At 37.8% G+C, this 17513-nt stretch overlaps 1 protein-coding gene across 7 annotated transcripts in view; it reads right to left on the bottom strand.

Moving 5' to 3' along the window:
* Ptprk (protein tyrosine phosphatase receptor type K) overlaps positions 1-17513 on the bottom strand; it is a 503412-nt gene that overhangs the window by 105244 nt on the left and 380655 nt on the right. For all 7 annotated transcript variants that reach the window (XM_051175466.1, XM_051175470.1, XM_051175468.1 and 4 more), the window contains exon 8: positions 2783-3085. In XM_051175466.1, coding sequence (XP_051031423.1) covers positions 2783-3085 — 303 coding nt within the window. The remainder of the gene's footprint in view (positions 1-2782; positions 3086-17513) is intronic.

The following is a 17513-nucleotide window of genomic DNA, read 5'->3' as shown; positions in this document are numbered from 1 at the left end:
TCTTCATGGCTAGCAGCAGCAAGAAATTCTGAATGATATGCCACCAGACTAAGATTTATTTCCTTCCCAAGGAGACTATGAATGATGCTATGACCTCTGTGACAGGCCACATGAGGTGGAACATGAAAGAAAGAAATTCATAGAAAAAAAAAAACAAATCCATAATAAACACAGAGCATGACAGCCTTAAACTCTGGACATGTTCATTGCCCTATCTGCTAAACATCCCTTACCCATACTCAATGCTGTCAGCATGGGCTAATGTGTCCACCGGGACAGAGAGCCCAGCAGGCATTCTGTGCAATTTCTGGCAATACCAAGGCTCCTTGGGACATCAATTCATTGTGCAAAGGGATATTTGTGTATCTGTTGTCTCTGCTTAGGATTGCAATCAAGGAAAATAGATTTATTCACAAGTTTTTCAGGGAAAGTGGCAAATATGGGTAGGAAGAGACAAAACACCAAACAGTGAGGAATTTTTAAGAAAATTCCTGTGTCCACCAACCATAAACTGGCCTATACATACCATGAAACAGAATGAATATGTGTTAAATGACACTTATTTTGAGATGGTTCAAAATATTTGCATAATCCTGAATTGAAAGATGGACAGAAATGGAAAGCTCTTTCCCTACAACTTTGATATGATCATCCCTTCTCACACATGTTCTGCTTTGCCATAACTCTGCTTTAAGTATTTATAGGTTTCATTTTTCAAGATTGGAATGTGGTAGAAATCCTGCCTAAGATAGGCCACATAAGTAATCACAATGCAAGCTAATAAATACTGCAAATACATAAACATAAAGGAAGTGGGGACAAGGTGTGGGCATAGCCCAACTATATTCATTTCTTTTCTGCATCTGAACAGGTATGACACCTCTACACACAAAGACACTATCTCCATTAAGTTATGATTTGCCTAAATACAGCATGAAGCCCTTAAAGCCATTTCATGCTTAGCTCCAGACTATGGGGATTCACTTCACATTTCCATACCAACAACTTTTAATGGAGACAGAATGCTGAGTTCTGTTCCTGGGCTTGAGATTTATCTGAGAGCTGTTTCAGCTAATTTTGTTTTGAGCATGAGAAAGTCCTTCAAATATAACTTCAAAAATGGAAAAGAAAAATGAAGTAGGTGTGGGGAAAGATTATATTAAATAAGCATTATATCCACTAACACATAATAAATGTACATTTTAAAATAGCTTTGTAGCCTTAAAAAATGTCCCCAAACCAGGCTTTTCTGCTGAGCTAACTTTGTAATATTGATTTTCATGAATGCAGGAATAAAAAATGAAAACACAACCTTATAAAAAATTCTGCCCATGCATTAAAACGTATGTATAATAAATTAAGCATAAATTCTACCCCAAGGTTCTAGTGGGAAATGGTTCTAGCTTTGGGAGCATGATTTATGGACATCCCCAGAATTCTTTTCACACAATTATATCTTTTTATTAGATGGCTGATAATAGCAATAATTTAGTAAGACTGACTTAATCACATCATCATAATCCATCGATCTTTGCAACAATAAGCATGATTTAGGTGTTCTTTCTCACCTCTGAACATTGAGATCCATCAAGTATTCTGTGTAGCAACTCAAGCTCACAAAAGCCGTCCTGAAGAATGAGCTACAAATACTCCATGAAAGTTTCTACATCACTCACTCAGTATTTGTTATAGAAAAGAAAACCAAGAAGAAAAAGAAAATAGCCTACCATATGGGCTACAACCATAGGGACTATGCTATAGTTACACTACAAAAAAAAAAAAAAAAAAAAATGTACAACTTCTTATAAGGGAAGCTTATATAGAAAATGCATTGAACACAGAAGATAAAATAAAAGTAGGCCTGAAAATTGTATTAAAATTAAATGTGGAACTGTTATTTCTAATTTATGAAACTGACTCTACATAATATGAACCTTGCTGTTATGAGTTTGATCAGTTTAGGGCAAAATTCTATCTGTGTGTAACCAAATGCTGTCTTAAAAATATATTGGAATTAACAAAAAAAAAATTATAAAAACCTGACTCCCCTCTTTGTTCATGGGAAAGAAAAGCAAGACAATAAGGGATAACAACAAAGGAAATTGCATTGTTGGAAGGCGACTAGATAAATCCAAATGTAAAATATAAAACCCATATAGCTGAATCGAAATATTTTCACTTAAGACATCCTGGCTGTAAATGTTAAGAGTAAGCAATATATACATCTGCAGTCTTACTGTTGAAAACATGAGTTATAAAATGCTTCGTATTACATGGACACTGAAACCTTCACCCCACTCCAGAAGATGCGTGATTCCTCGGGACATTTGTAGCAATTGTGCAACTTCCATTTCTGTTATGGATGCGTGAATCCATTCCTTACCGCCTCTCTTCTGCATAGGTGAGTGTGAATGTACTGGAGGGTGGCGGGGGAGGTAATAACGGAGATGAAGAAGAGAGCTTTATAATCACCTTAGGGCTGAGGTATTATTTAAGTGTTGTTGCCACATCAATGCAATAACTCAAACAGGACAACAACACATCCTCCTAAGTCTCAGGGCTTTGACTCTGCAATTTTAGTGACATCAATGACTGCATACAGCCTAAGCTGACAACATGAGGGAAGGTGTATGGGGGTGTCTGTTTGTAAACTAGATCCTTTATTCTGAAACTCAAATAAAAATATGGGTCTCCTATCAAGCTGCTGAAGAGATTAAGAACACAGAGATCTCAGGACTTCACTCCTTCACTTAAGCACAGGACGACAATGAACATGACATACCATCCTCATCAGTCTGAATGATCGTCTCTTCGCTCTCCTTCCTTCCCTCCGGATTGGTTAGGATCATCTTGAGGCTGACATTTGTATAAGGAGGCAGATGGTTCACAACATGCTGAGGGGCTTTGGGGTCCATGTCCAAGCAGTCTGCCCTGCTCTCATTGTGGCCACGGAAGTAATGGTAGCAGATGGTGACGTTGAAAGTGTGGCAGCGAGTGATGTTGTAACCCAAGGACTCCCAGTCCACCGCGATGCGCCTTGCCTGGATTTCAGCAATCTTTAAAGTCTTTGGCGTCCGCATGGGCTCTGCAAAATAAATCAAAGTTGCAGACACATGTCAACTTGACAGGAATTTCTTTTGGAAGAGTGAAATACTGAACATAATACAGCATTTGCAAATCCAGCGAATGTCAAGAGAACCTTTTTATGGTTTTTAGTGTTTTGCCAAGAGAATCTTTGGGCATTAATGTTTTTGTCTATTCCTAATTTTATTCTGCTAACTTTCGGAGATGCTTTCAACAGTAAGAAAAGAACTAAAACATCAAATGGTAACAATCCCTAGTACTCAGGGACTGAGCAGCAACGAGAAAACCAGCAGAAAATGTGGAAACAATGTCTGACAGTTGTTGCTGTCCAGTCCCCTGTCCCTTTCCTTTGTCATTACTGAGCAAGCAGATTAGCTCATACATCAGAAAGGACAAGAGTCAATGTGCTCTGTTCAATGATTTGTCATGTCACTAAGCTATGGTGTGTACTAATTAGTATAATTGTAACACTAAACTACCATTTACCAAAAATGACACAGATATTAATTAACACTAATTATTTCAGTAACGATGCCGTTCATCAAAGCAAATAAAAATTTAGAAAAATTAAAAGAACACATGTGGATATTAACACCATCTTCTCTCTTTCTTCATCTTTTTGAGACTTATTTTCTAGAAAACACTCAGGCCTAACAACCCATGCACTATTATAAAAATCAAACTAGGAGGTGAGCTTTCACTCAAATGGAAAATGCTAGCAGAACTGAACACTCAGAAGACTGGAGTCCATCCATCACTGACTCCCAGTGGTATCCGTTACTCATGCAAGACTGACTTTAATTGTCTAACTTAATCAAAATAATTACTCTATGAAAGTCAGGGCCATGGTGAGCCCTATACAGCACAGAAACCAGAACACAGCAAAATGTTAAGACATCGATTAGACAAAAATAAAACAGCTGAGACCAAGCTCAAGGTCTTACTGGTGTCCTCCTTAACTCACTCAGGATGGTCAATACCATTGCTAACTGGAAATCATTAGGGACAAGAGAAAACAAATGCAAAAAACCCAATTTAGGTGTTTTTAAACGTTTTTATATTTGGGATTAGAATCTCAGTCCTATAATAAATTTTTGGGATGCAACACAGATGGGTAAGCCCACGTTGGGAATCCAATTCAATGGTATAGTGTAGGATGGGAAACATTGCTGCGTGGGAAGCATTTTAAAATTTCAAAACTAAATTTCCCCATGTACACATGTAAATTAAACTCTGGAAGAATCAGATGCTTAAGTTTCAGATGTTAGTAGGCAATCTTCTGACTTCAGTCTGCCTGCTGTATCAAATTTGTCTTGTGTACAGTCTTGAACCCACAGAGAGACTGAAAGGGAGTTATGGCTTTTTAATCACACAGCTATTGCATATCTAACTCTAATGCTAAGACTTTCCCCACTGGGTGATCCATAGAAAGAACTGGTGAGTCTTTCCATTTGGGTGAATCTTTGTCTCTGGTGTCTAGGAGCTGACCAAATAGTACCAGCTAGATTAACTCCAACAATCTCCAGAGAATTTCACTACTGCTGGGCAGCTGAGTAGCAACAAGACTTTCTTTCTTCCTTTCTTATTCTCTCTCTCTCTCTCTCTCTCTCTCTCTCTCTCTCTCTCTCTCTCTCTCTCTCTCTCTTTTCAACAAGACTTTCTTTAGTGGCCATGTTCAACTTGAACCATAGGCCGCTTATAAAGTATTCATTTGCATCTAGAGTGAGGAAGTATGAAAATACCTAGAATATCTGAATGAGTGATTCCTATACATCAATGGCACAAAACACTACTGATAAATCTCCAGATTAGTAATGCTACTTTCTTACACTGATCCCCTTGTTTTGAATCTGGAATCTCCTCTTTCAATGTATTTTCTGTCTCTGGGTCACCATCCTCTTTCAATAATGTTTTCATCCTGTCTCACTGTTCAGCTTGTAGCTATTCTGTAATAAAATTTCAAACGCCATGAAAGAAGCCAGCCTCTATGTGCACCCTAAGTTCTCAGTTAGCAAAAGATATATTAATTACTGTGCTGGTTAATTTCTGTCAAACGTAGACATATCTGGAAGGTAGCCATCTCAACTGAGGAATTGCCTTCATCAGACTGGCATGAGGGTAAGGTTATGAGGCATTTTTTTTGATGTTTATTGATGTGTGGGAGAGTAACAAAACATTGGGAGTGTGCCAGCCCTGTGCAGGTGGTCCTGGGCTGTCTATGCAAGCAGGCAACAAGCTGTGGGGAACAGGCAGGTAAATACTATACTTCCATAGCCTCTGCTTCCAGTCCTACTTCCAGGTTTAATCTGGAACTCCTGCCCAGGCTCCCATGATGATGGAGACTAATTGTAAGAAGTGAGAAACCCTTTCCTCTCCAAGTTGGTTTTGGTCAGCTTTTGAAAACAATTTATTTACATTCCAGCAACAGGAAATAAACTAGGGCAATCACTCATTAGGTAAAATTGCACTGGTGCCTTGTATAATATGGTTTGTGTGAATCTGAATGTTGCTTATTTGTTTGGCATTCATAGTGAATTACATATGAAATGCAATACACACCAGGAAAAAGTATACTGTTCATCCTAGCATGGATGTCACCACCAAAATTTCAGTGCCAATGCATGATTAACAAAATAATTTTTGGCATAATTTTCTAAGAAAAGAAGAGTCTTTACAAAGTCAGTACTTTACTTGCAATTCTGCTTCCACGGACTGAGTTATGCGATCAGTTACCTATTTTCATTAAATAGAAATTTAAACATAATTATACATTCTTTTGTCTTCCTACAGAAACCAGACTGGTTTGGAACCCGGTTCCTCCTCATGCTCACTTAAAAGAAATATAGGCAAAACAAGAATTAACAAGAATTGAAAAAAGTGGTACAGCGAAGTTTTATCAGAACAATAGGGACAAACAAAATAATGTAGACATCTTAAAGTAGCAAATGGTCATACAAAAATGTCTACCAGTCATTCATCTATTACGAAACAAAAATGGAACCTTATAAAGGTATGAAAAAAATGACACAGAAGGTAGTGCAATGAATAAAACATAGTGTCAGGCCTAAGAAGCTTACCTCTTATTTACTAAAGATTATAAAGCAAGAAAATATAAGGAAGACATGAATGGAACATAACCCATGAGGGATTGATAACTCATGCTTGTCAAATAGAGAAGACATGTGCATTAGGTCTCAGAAGATAGAGTCTAGATCTGCAAACATATTTTGGAAAAATAATACAATAGCAAAAGAAATATGATGGAAAGAAACATGGAACATAATTGCAGAAAAGAAAACCATGAATTCCCATTTGGTAACAAGATGAGTGAGTACCCAGCTGGATGAAAATGTAGGAAAGACTGGTTGGGAAACAGTGAGCAAACTTTGATGCTGTCATAGGAGGCTGGGTTTCTGGGCAGAAAGTTAAGGTAGCCAACACAGCTGCTTCAGAACGACCAAAAGTGGAGGCTACATCACAGATAGAGACAGCGGGGTAGGGAAATCCAAATGCTGCAGTATGTAAGGAGATGATCTTGGTTGAGCAAGAAGGGTGACATCAGAGATGGACAGATTAGATACCGCATTTGGAGGAAACATCTGAAAAACTGGATGACTATTTGGATTTAATGTATGTATGTGTGTATATGTATATATGTGTGTGTGTTATATAACTGCATAACTGTTGTGGTGCTCTTAAAAGAAGAAAAAAAAATCAAGATACTGTATACTAAGAGGAAAAATGGCATAGTGATTCAATACCATTTACTTATTTTTTCTGTTAGCCATGAAGTATACTAGGAACAATGTGAAGATCCATTTAACCCTGTGCTAATTTAATAACTAAGGCAAACAAGAAATAATTGAACTAATTTATGTTTTAGGAAGTAAAGCACATAGACAATAATTGGAGCAATTTATGTTTTTAAATAACTGGGAAACATTCTGAAGAAGAGATCTGAACAGAGGTACTGGTCAACCTTAATAAAGGGAAGGGGTACTCACATCCTTCAGAGACAAAGGGATGAGGAGAAGGTAACAGGGGGAGAGGGATTGAAAAAGGGATGAGAGGGTGAAGGAGAAATGGAGGGAGATTGTGAGCGAAGGAAAGAAATGGAACAATAGTATGCTAGAGAGCACAGGAGAGCCACAGACCCGGAAAGGAAGAGAGTGCTAACAATACATAACTACAAATTCATCCAGGAAAGAACCTGAGAGAGTCCATCAAAATCTTTTTTATTTGAATCTTGTACTACACCATTTTCTAAAAAAAATATGTTCATACAGAGACCAGCTGCTTTTCTAGAAACCCATTAGCTAAAGGACCAGCAGAGGTCAAACAGACCAGGCCTTTAGACTGCTTTGTCTTTCCACTCATATCCCTGTGATCTTACCAGGAACTATCCCAGTCTAAAACCATTGTTCATGCTCTGCATGTCCTTCCAGATTATTTTTAAAATACTGTTGTCTTCTTATACAAGGAACCATCAAAATCAGGCAGCCAGACAGAACTTTTATTGGTAGATACTAATGTTTAGACAGAATTTCTTTTATTGTCTTTAGAAACTTAGTCCTTAAAGATTATGCATAGTTTTCTGATATTGCCCAAAATGGAGAGGTTTTGACTTTGTTATGGCTGTGGTGGTTTTGTTGTTGTTTTAATTGACCGCTGAGTTAATGAAACAAATTGCTCTGAATCATCCTCCATCAATTTGGCTCCCCAGTGGTAGGACTTTTTTTTTCTTGGTGAATCTACTGTGCATTATGAACTGTAATACTGAAATAGATGAACCAAATAAACCAAACATGAACACCAAAGTGCTAAAAGCGTAGTTTCATTTTCACATGTAAGAACAAAAACAAAAACCCTGGACAGTGTTATTCTTCTTCATAAAATGTTAGGAGACAATATCATTGAAGAGAAGGGCTTTAAGAAAGTTAAATATACATACACACATTCATACAGACACACACCCACACACATCTGCAGTGCCAACTGCAGGAGAGTCTGGAGAATTTCTGGAAATAGCTTTTATTTCTAGGGTCAGATAACATGTTGTCTTTTCTTCTATTAACTTCATCTTTAGGTCTGTCAATTGCAAAATTTGTTTGAACTGTTTTAAGACATGAGAGACTATTTTCTTAATAAACATGGTCTGTTCATACATTCCTACAATTATTATACCCTTTTTGCTGGAAGAAAATAATAGCTACATACTCACTGTACCCACACCGTGTGTGTGTGTGTGTGTGTGTGTGTGTGTGTATGTGTGTATACACACGTGCACATACATTTTAAAAGGGAATAATTGATTGTTTAATAACAAGTAAGAATTCAGCCTAGGGGCATGAACTTATCTCCTTCGTAGACTCAACCAACATGGTTCCTCTCCTTCCATCCTTTTTGGTATTAAGGATTTGCCCCAAGACCACAGCACATCTAGAAAAAAATGCATCCTGGAGCTTTACCCTTTAATTCATCTAGTATAGCTTATTCATGTTCTGTACATTTATCATGTCCAACAGAAAAAAACAATGCTTTAATGTGAGCGTGCAAAATAGCAAGTCAGGAAGTCCTCCACATTCATTTGGGGGAAAATGCAAACAAAAATAAACAAGCCAACCCACATGGTGAACCTTACTGGACCATTCTAGTTATTTCTGAAGTCACTGTTCCCTGAACACATCCTTCATCTTCTCTCCTATGTTGTCAAGCAAGAGGTGAGCCTGGAAAGATGTTGTGCCATTAGTGTTGATAGAGGCTTTGGAAAATGCTAAGAGTGTGCGCACTTTGAGGTGTCACAGACATTGCTGGAAGAAGAGGAACCAAAAGATCAGGAAGGAAACAGCAAGTACACTCCTTTTCACAGTCTGAGGAACTTCAGGCCCTCTTAATACAGATGTCACACACTAACAGATCAGCATGAATTCTATTCAGCTCTCCTTTCCCAGGGATTCAAGGAAAACTGCTTCCTACTATGTTTTCCCCATTTCCTCATATACAGCATATCTGCACACTTGAGGCAAAGTGCACATATAGAAGAGAGAGAAAAATTTGTGGGAACCCATCCCCTTCCATCACACGCGACACTGGAACTGAATTCAAGTCCAAACGCACGTTGCCACCCTTGGTAACAAGGTTCAGTGCCAACTGAGCCATCCTCCTGCCCTTATTAATTTTTGAGGCAGCAAGGAATGTCACAGTTAGAGGCTTTGCTTAGCTGGTTAACTGCTGATCAGCAACATTTACAATTTTTCTCCATCTTTTCTAGCATTTATTCTCCACTTATCAGAGCAATTTGTTTCCTTAACTCAGCTAGTCCAGTAAGAAAGGCAATATTATATCTAGATAAAATGTAAGGAAATGGCAAAAATCGTATTGAATTTACAGCCAGTATTAGATATTTACCATGTGGGTAAAGAAGTGAAGCTTCATTGCATTCATTGCATTCTAAACAGATCAAAACTAGCTTTTACACCTGCAGTAAGTTTGATGTCATATGTTCAATCCAATTTGATAGGATAAAGCTTAGTAAAAAAAAAAAAAAAAAAAAAAAAGGCCATATGGACAAAGGGGAATCTGTTGACTTGGAGCCACCTCTCTACATCAAGAAGAAGTTCTAGACATCAATAAAATGAAAGTGAAATATTTTCCTTTTCTTCTTTTTCTGGGTACTTGCTAAACAATTCAAAACTAGACAGGTCAATATTGATATCTTTTTGTAGTTATTCTGAAAGAGTTATAAAAACAAAAGCTTTAGTAACCATAAGAGAACAGAATTCAGGGATCCCATTTACCTAGAATCAGTTTTTAATGATAAAACTTGTTTTCCAGCTCTCAGTCAGAGAAAAAAACAGAGGGTATCCCAAAGCTCATCAGGAGAAAACAAAGGGAGACCTTGTCAATGATGTGCACAGACCGAGAACCCTAAAGCATGGCTGGAGCTGCATGTTCCTGGCTGTCTTTTCATCAGAAACCTTCAAAGCCGCTGCAAAAACCAATTTCTATTCCCTTTATAGAAACAAATACAAGGAACAGTGAATTTTCTGAATGTCAGAGGAGGTGTTTACTAGTGTGAATCAAAATAGGATTGAGATGAAACATTGGATCATGGTTGAATTAAAACATAAATAAATAAAAAGAAAAAATATGAACCTGCACCTTGGGAAAAAGAAGTGAGAGACCCTAAGAAGGGATTTCCTATTCTTACCTTCAAGTGTTTGTGTTTTTTTTTCTATACTCATGGTAGGAATTGAGTATAAGATCAAGGTTTTACATTTCATGTCTTTTCAATGTTACAGCATCATTAGCCATGCCTAAATAGGTTCATCTCTGCTCCCATGGGTCAAGTTGCATTGATGGCAAGTTGAGGGGATGCCTTGATTAGTGCTGTAACATGAAGGAGCCTCAGGACCAGGGATAATCACAAAGCAACTGTCAGTTCTTTTGGTTTTCTGGCTGAGTGGTTGAAGTGACATGTTTACACTCAAGGGATACACAATGACAGAGGGTGTTTAGCTCACTCAGCTATCCTGCAGAGTCCCAGTAATATTTACCATGTGTCATTGGAACAATACTAAGCACATCATCCCATTACAAGGCAAGCCATCCCCATTGCCCTGAAGAGCCTTCCTGAAGCTCATGAGATACTTACTACACACAATAGGATACTCTCTGCAATGACATTAAGCAAACAGTTTGAAAGAATAAAATTACCAGAGTAGTGTGAATTAAAAAGAAATAGACAATGGCTCTCCTTTCCACTGGATATACTTCTTTCAGATCTTCCCAATAGACCCAGCTTTCACAATGTCTCTGACTGAAAATGTTGCTAGGTTTCATTTACATATTTGTTACCGCAGTGTTTAAGACCTTTGAGTCATCCTATATTGTGTATCACACTTTCTTATAGAATATGTAAAACAGTTCCTACAGGTAATTGTGTATATTTGGAGAAAATAAGGGGAGGAGGAAACTTAATTTACAGGAGAAAACAATGTCATCTACTTGTGCAGAAACAAGTGCCATATATATATATATAAATTTTTAGCATTAGGACAAATCAAAATCATAACAGGGTAGTAAGCTTTGTTATCCTAAAATGCAAACTGTAAAACACAATTTCATAACATGTAAGATAAGCACTGATATAACCACAAATTATCTGTAATCAGCCATAGAAAGATCTAAGAGAGGGTTTTCAATGTCTTGTTATTCCTTATAGGAAATAAAGTACCTTCCTCACAGGAATGTCTGAAAACTGACATGAATACTTTGTACACGTACCACAGCATTTGCTGACAAAATTTTAATTTTATAAATCAAAGTGCAGATGACTTTACTTCAAGAAGTAAAGAAAATAAGGCCTAGAACACTTATTCCCCCCCTGTAAGATCTAGAAGATGACCCCAATTGATTGTTGTTGGATTCCGAGTTCTCCAGTCACCTAGCAGTTCCTCACAAAGCAGAAATGTTGCTACTTCCCCAACCTTCAATGGAGGCCCTGTCTCCTATGACTTGCTCAAGTTATCAGGTTAAATTAAAGGGACAGTATGTTGGCTTTTTGCGAGTATTTCATTAAGCCCTATACTCTTCTGTTTGCTCATACACCTTCAAGAACAATAGTTCTCAATGCATGGCTCACAATCCCATGAGGATTTCAAATGACCCTTGAACAGAAGTCACCTAAGACAATAAGAAAACACAGATATTTACCTGACGATTCCTAACAGTAGCGAACTTACAGTTATGAAGTACTAATAAAAATAATTTTGTGGTTGGGGTCACCACAAAGTGAGGAACTGCATTAAAGAGTTATACCATTAGGAACGTTGAAGACCACTGTTCTAGAATATAAGATGACTGACCACAATAGCTATACCAGCATCATCCATTCATCAACAGAGTTCTGTATCAACCAAGAACATCAGTATCTAAAGTACATGCCTGATCTATGCCTGGATAGTGACACAATATTTACAGCCATTCACTATATTTAGTAAATTGATTTGATATATTTGAAATTATTTGATAGATCTAATGCACAGAGCAATACTTTAAAAGTTTGATTTCATTATTAATAGGTTGTGCTGACCAACTACATACTTATTTAACAGTAATTTAATAGCTCATATGTAATAGCTAATTTAGTTAAATGACTGATGTGTCACATACTGTCACAGCTTGGTATATGCTTTAAAACATTTCTTTATGGAAATGCAACATTCCAGTTGAGCAGGAAGGCAGAACTAAGCCTAGGAAAAAGGATTCAACTTAAAACATGCTGAAGAAACAGGCAGAGTAATTATCACCTTGCTAAGATAAGGTATTTTCTCTTCCAGTATATTGCCTCAGCATAGTAATTTATCCTGCCCCAGCCATGAAGTGTCCATGATTCTTTAAATTGGTCAGAAAAATGTAACTTTTCCTTTATCTCTGTTGTAAGTGTGTTTCCTTCAACACTGTAGGCCTCACTCTTTCTGTAAAGTTCCCCTCCCATAATGTGTCTGCATGTCTCCACCTGGCTGACAACTTTGCTGACTTAACTCAAATGGCATGTGATAGGGGATATCTTTCTGTGTTCTGTGAATATATGTTTCTCTTACTGCTGGACCAAAAATGAAGTTTAGGCCAATAGACAGGCAGGATTTAGCCAGATGGGAAATCCAAACAGTGATAGAGAAGTGGGCAGAGTCTAGGAGATACCATGTAGCTGTAGAGGAAGCAAGAGACCCCGGGCATCACTGGTAAGCCAAGGATGTCTACATGGAGATATACAGATTAATAGAAATGACTTAATAATTAAGAGGGAACTAGCCAATAAGAAGCTTGAGCCACCGACCAAACAGTTTATAATTAATATAAGCCTCCATGTGTTTATTTGGGACAAAAAGGCTGTAGAGCCAGGCAGGACAGAAACTTCTTTCGACAGACATACCCCTCACACTTTTCTTTTCCATACCTCTCTGCTGCATAGTGACTGAGATGTACCCTGGAGATATTCTTAGTAAACTCTAATAAGTTTCCCTCGCTTGAAAACAAAAACAAAACAACCACAAAAACCACATGGCTTACAAATAGATTCATTTTATCTTCCTTTCCAGAGGTTCTTTGGAGGCAGGTGAATTTCTTCATTGTTCCCACAGAGACTAATAATTTTGAAATAATAACATTTCAGAGTGAAGTAACATATGCTCTGACACAGTGGCTTCCCTGTAGTCATCTCTGCCATGTCCCAGGAGCCATCTCTACCACTACAACATGGTACTTGGTAAAATACATCAAGGAGTTCGTGATGTCTATAAAACCCAATCTACATTATAGTCCAGATATCGTTATGTTGAATGACTGGGACGGGAAGAAATGATAATTTGTACACACATTCCTACACAAACTCTAATGGTAAATTTCAACAATATAACCCAATCAGTCAATCATACATGGCTGAGCGTGTTAGTTGACATAGTGTTCCAAAGGCACAAACTGACATGCAATGCTTCCTCTGCATCTCCAAAACTTGACCATAAAAATTGCGTGACAATGACAGTCCAAGTACATCCCACTCATTTTGTTCCTTAAAATAATGGTGAGCTCAACAAATAATGTAATACCCATCCATTCCTTCTAGAAATTGATTAAAACACCCGAATTGCATCAGTCACATACCTGGATAAAATAGACTTCTGAAGCATAATAGAAAAAAAGCTAGAGTGGACAAGTTTCAAAAGTGATCACAGTCATTGATACACTTTAACACACAGCTTGATTCCAAAAAAAACACAAAGACTTGCCTAAATCTTTGCATCAGGGGCCCTAAAAGAAAGATAAGGGCTAAGGAGCTGGCGGTTCTTAGTGCATTTCCTTTTCTGAAGCCACAATTTACTCTGTACTTTCATGCATGATTAACAGCTTGCAGATCCTTCACGTGTAATCAATAGCTGTGAGGTTTTATATTAGGTTCGGAGATTAGACAGCCTTGATTATAAATTTTATCGATTTGTTCAGCTTAGCTGCAGAAATCCCTGGACATTTTCAGAGATTAAATTAAAAGGAGATATATGGCCTGCACACACTAGAAATGCTCCAGGGTTTATAAGCTCTGACCTCTTTATACTCATTCCTGTAGATGAATAAAACTTATCTAGTTCAGTAAAACATGAATCAGTGTGTCAACAAGCATCAAGCTGAGATAGTAAACATAGAGAAAATGTGACAAAAAGAATTACAAAATGGCTCACAAATCTGCCTGAGATTGTAATTAATACAGCCAACCTGCAAGCATTAATTGCTTCAGCTCATTTGTAAATTAGGAAATTGACAGAGAGAAGAATAATGAACTCTTTAACTTCTACCTGGCAGATCTGATCCCATGTTAAAATTGAAGATTCATGGTCTCTTTTGAAATAATGGAAACATAACATTGTGTTAATGGCTATAGAATGGTTATCTTAAAGACAATAAATAACAAGCTGATTACAAAATCCAACAGGAAAGATGTTTTGTAATACTGCCACCTTTAAAAGCAATGTAGTACTGCTATGCAGTCTATGTCCAGTGCCTTAAATTCTGAGGCTATGCAAAATTGACAAAACCTACCAGCCGAGACTAATATTGTCAAACTAGCTCCACAAGTGTCCTCCTACCTGGTTTCAGGTTGCATTATGACATTTGCTATTACCATTTCAGTTTTTTTTTTCCCTTGAGAAAGAAATAACTTTCATGAGTTAAACTAAGTATGTCCTGGAGCTACATAAGCTCGTATAACACGAGGAACATACCAGAAATACTCAAGTATTTATCTTGATAGCAATCCTGAAAGCATTCAGCTTTGTTTCGAAAAATGTCCTGCAGTAAGTTTTAGAGCATGCACCACCTTGAGCAAGTTTGTGTGGCAAGTTAGATGTTCACTGTGTTGGCCTTGACAAAAGAGGAAATCCACTACAATACATAGTTAAAGAAGCAATTATGTATCATTGACTATTTTATGGAAGGCATTTTGTGCAGACATTTTCCTGCTAATGGCTCTAAATGGCTCCAGAGGAAAGCACAAAAATAACCACTGTGTTTGCTTTTTTTTTTTTTAAGCAGTTTAAATACTATGAAGAAATTTCTGGTCTCTATATTCAGAGAAGGATGGTAAACATGGAGGAAAATGTGGGAAAGCATAAACACAGTGGTGGATTATTTTATGTTTTTCTATACACAGGCTACTCTTGTAATTGTGGTCTTTCCACTTCTAAATCTGCATTACCAGTCCAACCATCACTGGAATTCTGGCTCTTAACTTCCACAGTCTGTAGGTTTCCATCTGGATGTTGACACAGAACATCACTGAGGAGCCACAACCTCATCTTTCACTGAATGCCTATTCTGACTTTCCAGATGTGAGTCCATGGACTAGAGCCTTGTAGATGTTACTGGCTGCACGGTTTGCTACATAGCCCCTCAACTGTTGACAAGTGTACTTAATACATCAGCTCAGAAGGGCACTGCTATTTCTTTTTCCTTCTCTGTAATTTCTTCACACCTGGACCATTAGGAATGCTTGTTCTTGTCAAAATTTCCAGGATGTTCTTAGGGGAGATCTTCAAAAATGCAGTCTTTATATATAACTCATTCATTCAAAAAAATTCTGTAGGTTTCCCAAGTTCAACAAATACATATAAAGTCCTTCATTTTACTAGAAACCAAAGCTATCTTAACACAGTGACTATCTCTTCTGCCGTCCTTCCACATTTTGACACTCTGTTCATTGCACGCAAATGCTAAGCAAAGGCTCCATTCTTAGTACCATTGATCATTCCATTCCATGTCATTAGAGCACCTTCACCATGTAACTCTCCCTACTGAAGACTTCTAATGTCTACTGAAGCTCTTCCAGACCCGCATATTTAGTAACACTAGGATTTTGATCAGTCCCTCCATCCAATGTGTAGGTTCTTCCTTGGCGGTGGACTTTTTGAGGTCCTGCGAACTGGGCATAACAATATCTGTCCAGACTGCCTGTTTCTCTGTTGCTGTGTTTCTCCATCCCACACATGCCTGGGGAAGCTGAGCATTTCTGAGTATTAATCTCCAGTTGGGCTTTTCCTTCAGCTCCAGGTTCATATCCCACTGCATGTCCAGCATCTCAACTTGGATGTTTTCTTGAGCCTTTCTCACAAAAACACCCAATCTGGACAAACGTGATCGTCTCATGAAGACAACTCCAATTCTATTTGTTCAGGCCAGAAACCTTAATGGCATCCAAAGTTTTCGTTCTTCTGACATTTCCTCTCCATTGCACAAGGCTTCCTCCTTGATGTGTTTAGAATATGACCATTGGCTTTTTCTTTGACCTTAGTCATCATCACCTGGAGGCATGTAGGGAAATGGCCTGAGAACTAAAGCAGAATGGATTTCTTTACCCCATGCCTGTCTCATCCTCAGTTGTCAGAAAGAGACTAACATATCATATGAGAATGGGACATGCAGGCCTCCAGTGAACACCCACCTAAGCCAGGGGAAAGAGCGTCTTCAGGGACACTACTCGCTCCTTACTGTCAGATCTTTGTTCACACTATGTAAGCATGGCAGTTACCTCTCTTGCCTCAGGCAGGACTTTCAAACTTGCTCTTCTCTGTGGAGAGTGTTCTTCTGTCCACTCCCCTCACTCCATCATGGGCTATATTCAAATGTATCCCTGGCAATGCTTTCCTTGACCACAACACTTAAAATCCATTATCCATTCACCTTTACGTTTTCCTCTTGTGGATTTTTCACCCTCTAAATCATACAGTTTTTACTTACTTATGATCATCATCTTTATCTTCCTGTACCAACATGTTTTAGGCTGAGGAAAAACTTGGCTGAATGAATGCAAGAGTCAGCCAGAAAGTCACTACAACCAGAGTTTCCTATGTCTTTGCTGCTCGAATATTTCCTTTTAATAATACCAAAACCACTAATGAAAATGTATGTATGACTTTACCTATGGGATGTAAAAACCTGACCAGCCTGTCTTCTTAGAACAGCTTTAATATGGAGCTTTAGAAACAGAGTGAAGACTCCAAGGTGAGTACAAAGATGGTAAGTTCCTGGGAGACATCGATTGACAGGCCAGGACAGGTTTATTATGGCTTCCTTGGAAGCAAATGTGAAAAACTCCAGACAGGAATAAAAGAAGACTTAAGATGGGTACTTGAAAAGCATTTAAACACTTCCTCACAAAGTCAGACTAAGCTAATGATACTTGTTATGAACAGCCCTTTATTGTTTTCTAATCTTTCAAATATTTTCCATTTCATTTTCAATTAGAGAGTAAGGTTCTCCAGAGCAATAAACCAGTGGATATATTAACTTGAAGCAATTTTCCCATTGAAGGAGGTGACAGGAAATATAAACATAAAAAAATTACCAAAGTAAACTTCTTCAAGATATAAAGATGATAA

The sequence above is a fragment of the Phodopus roborovskii genome, unplaced genomic scaffold, assembly GCF_943737965.1.
Source record: "Phodopus roborovskii unplaced genomic scaffold, PHOROB, whole genome shotgun sequence".
Taxonomy (NCBI): Eukaryota; Metazoa; Chordata; class Mammalia; order Rodentia; family Cricetidae; genus Phodopus; species Phodopus roborovskii.
This window is presented reverse-complemented; position numbering and strand designations above follow the sequence as displayed.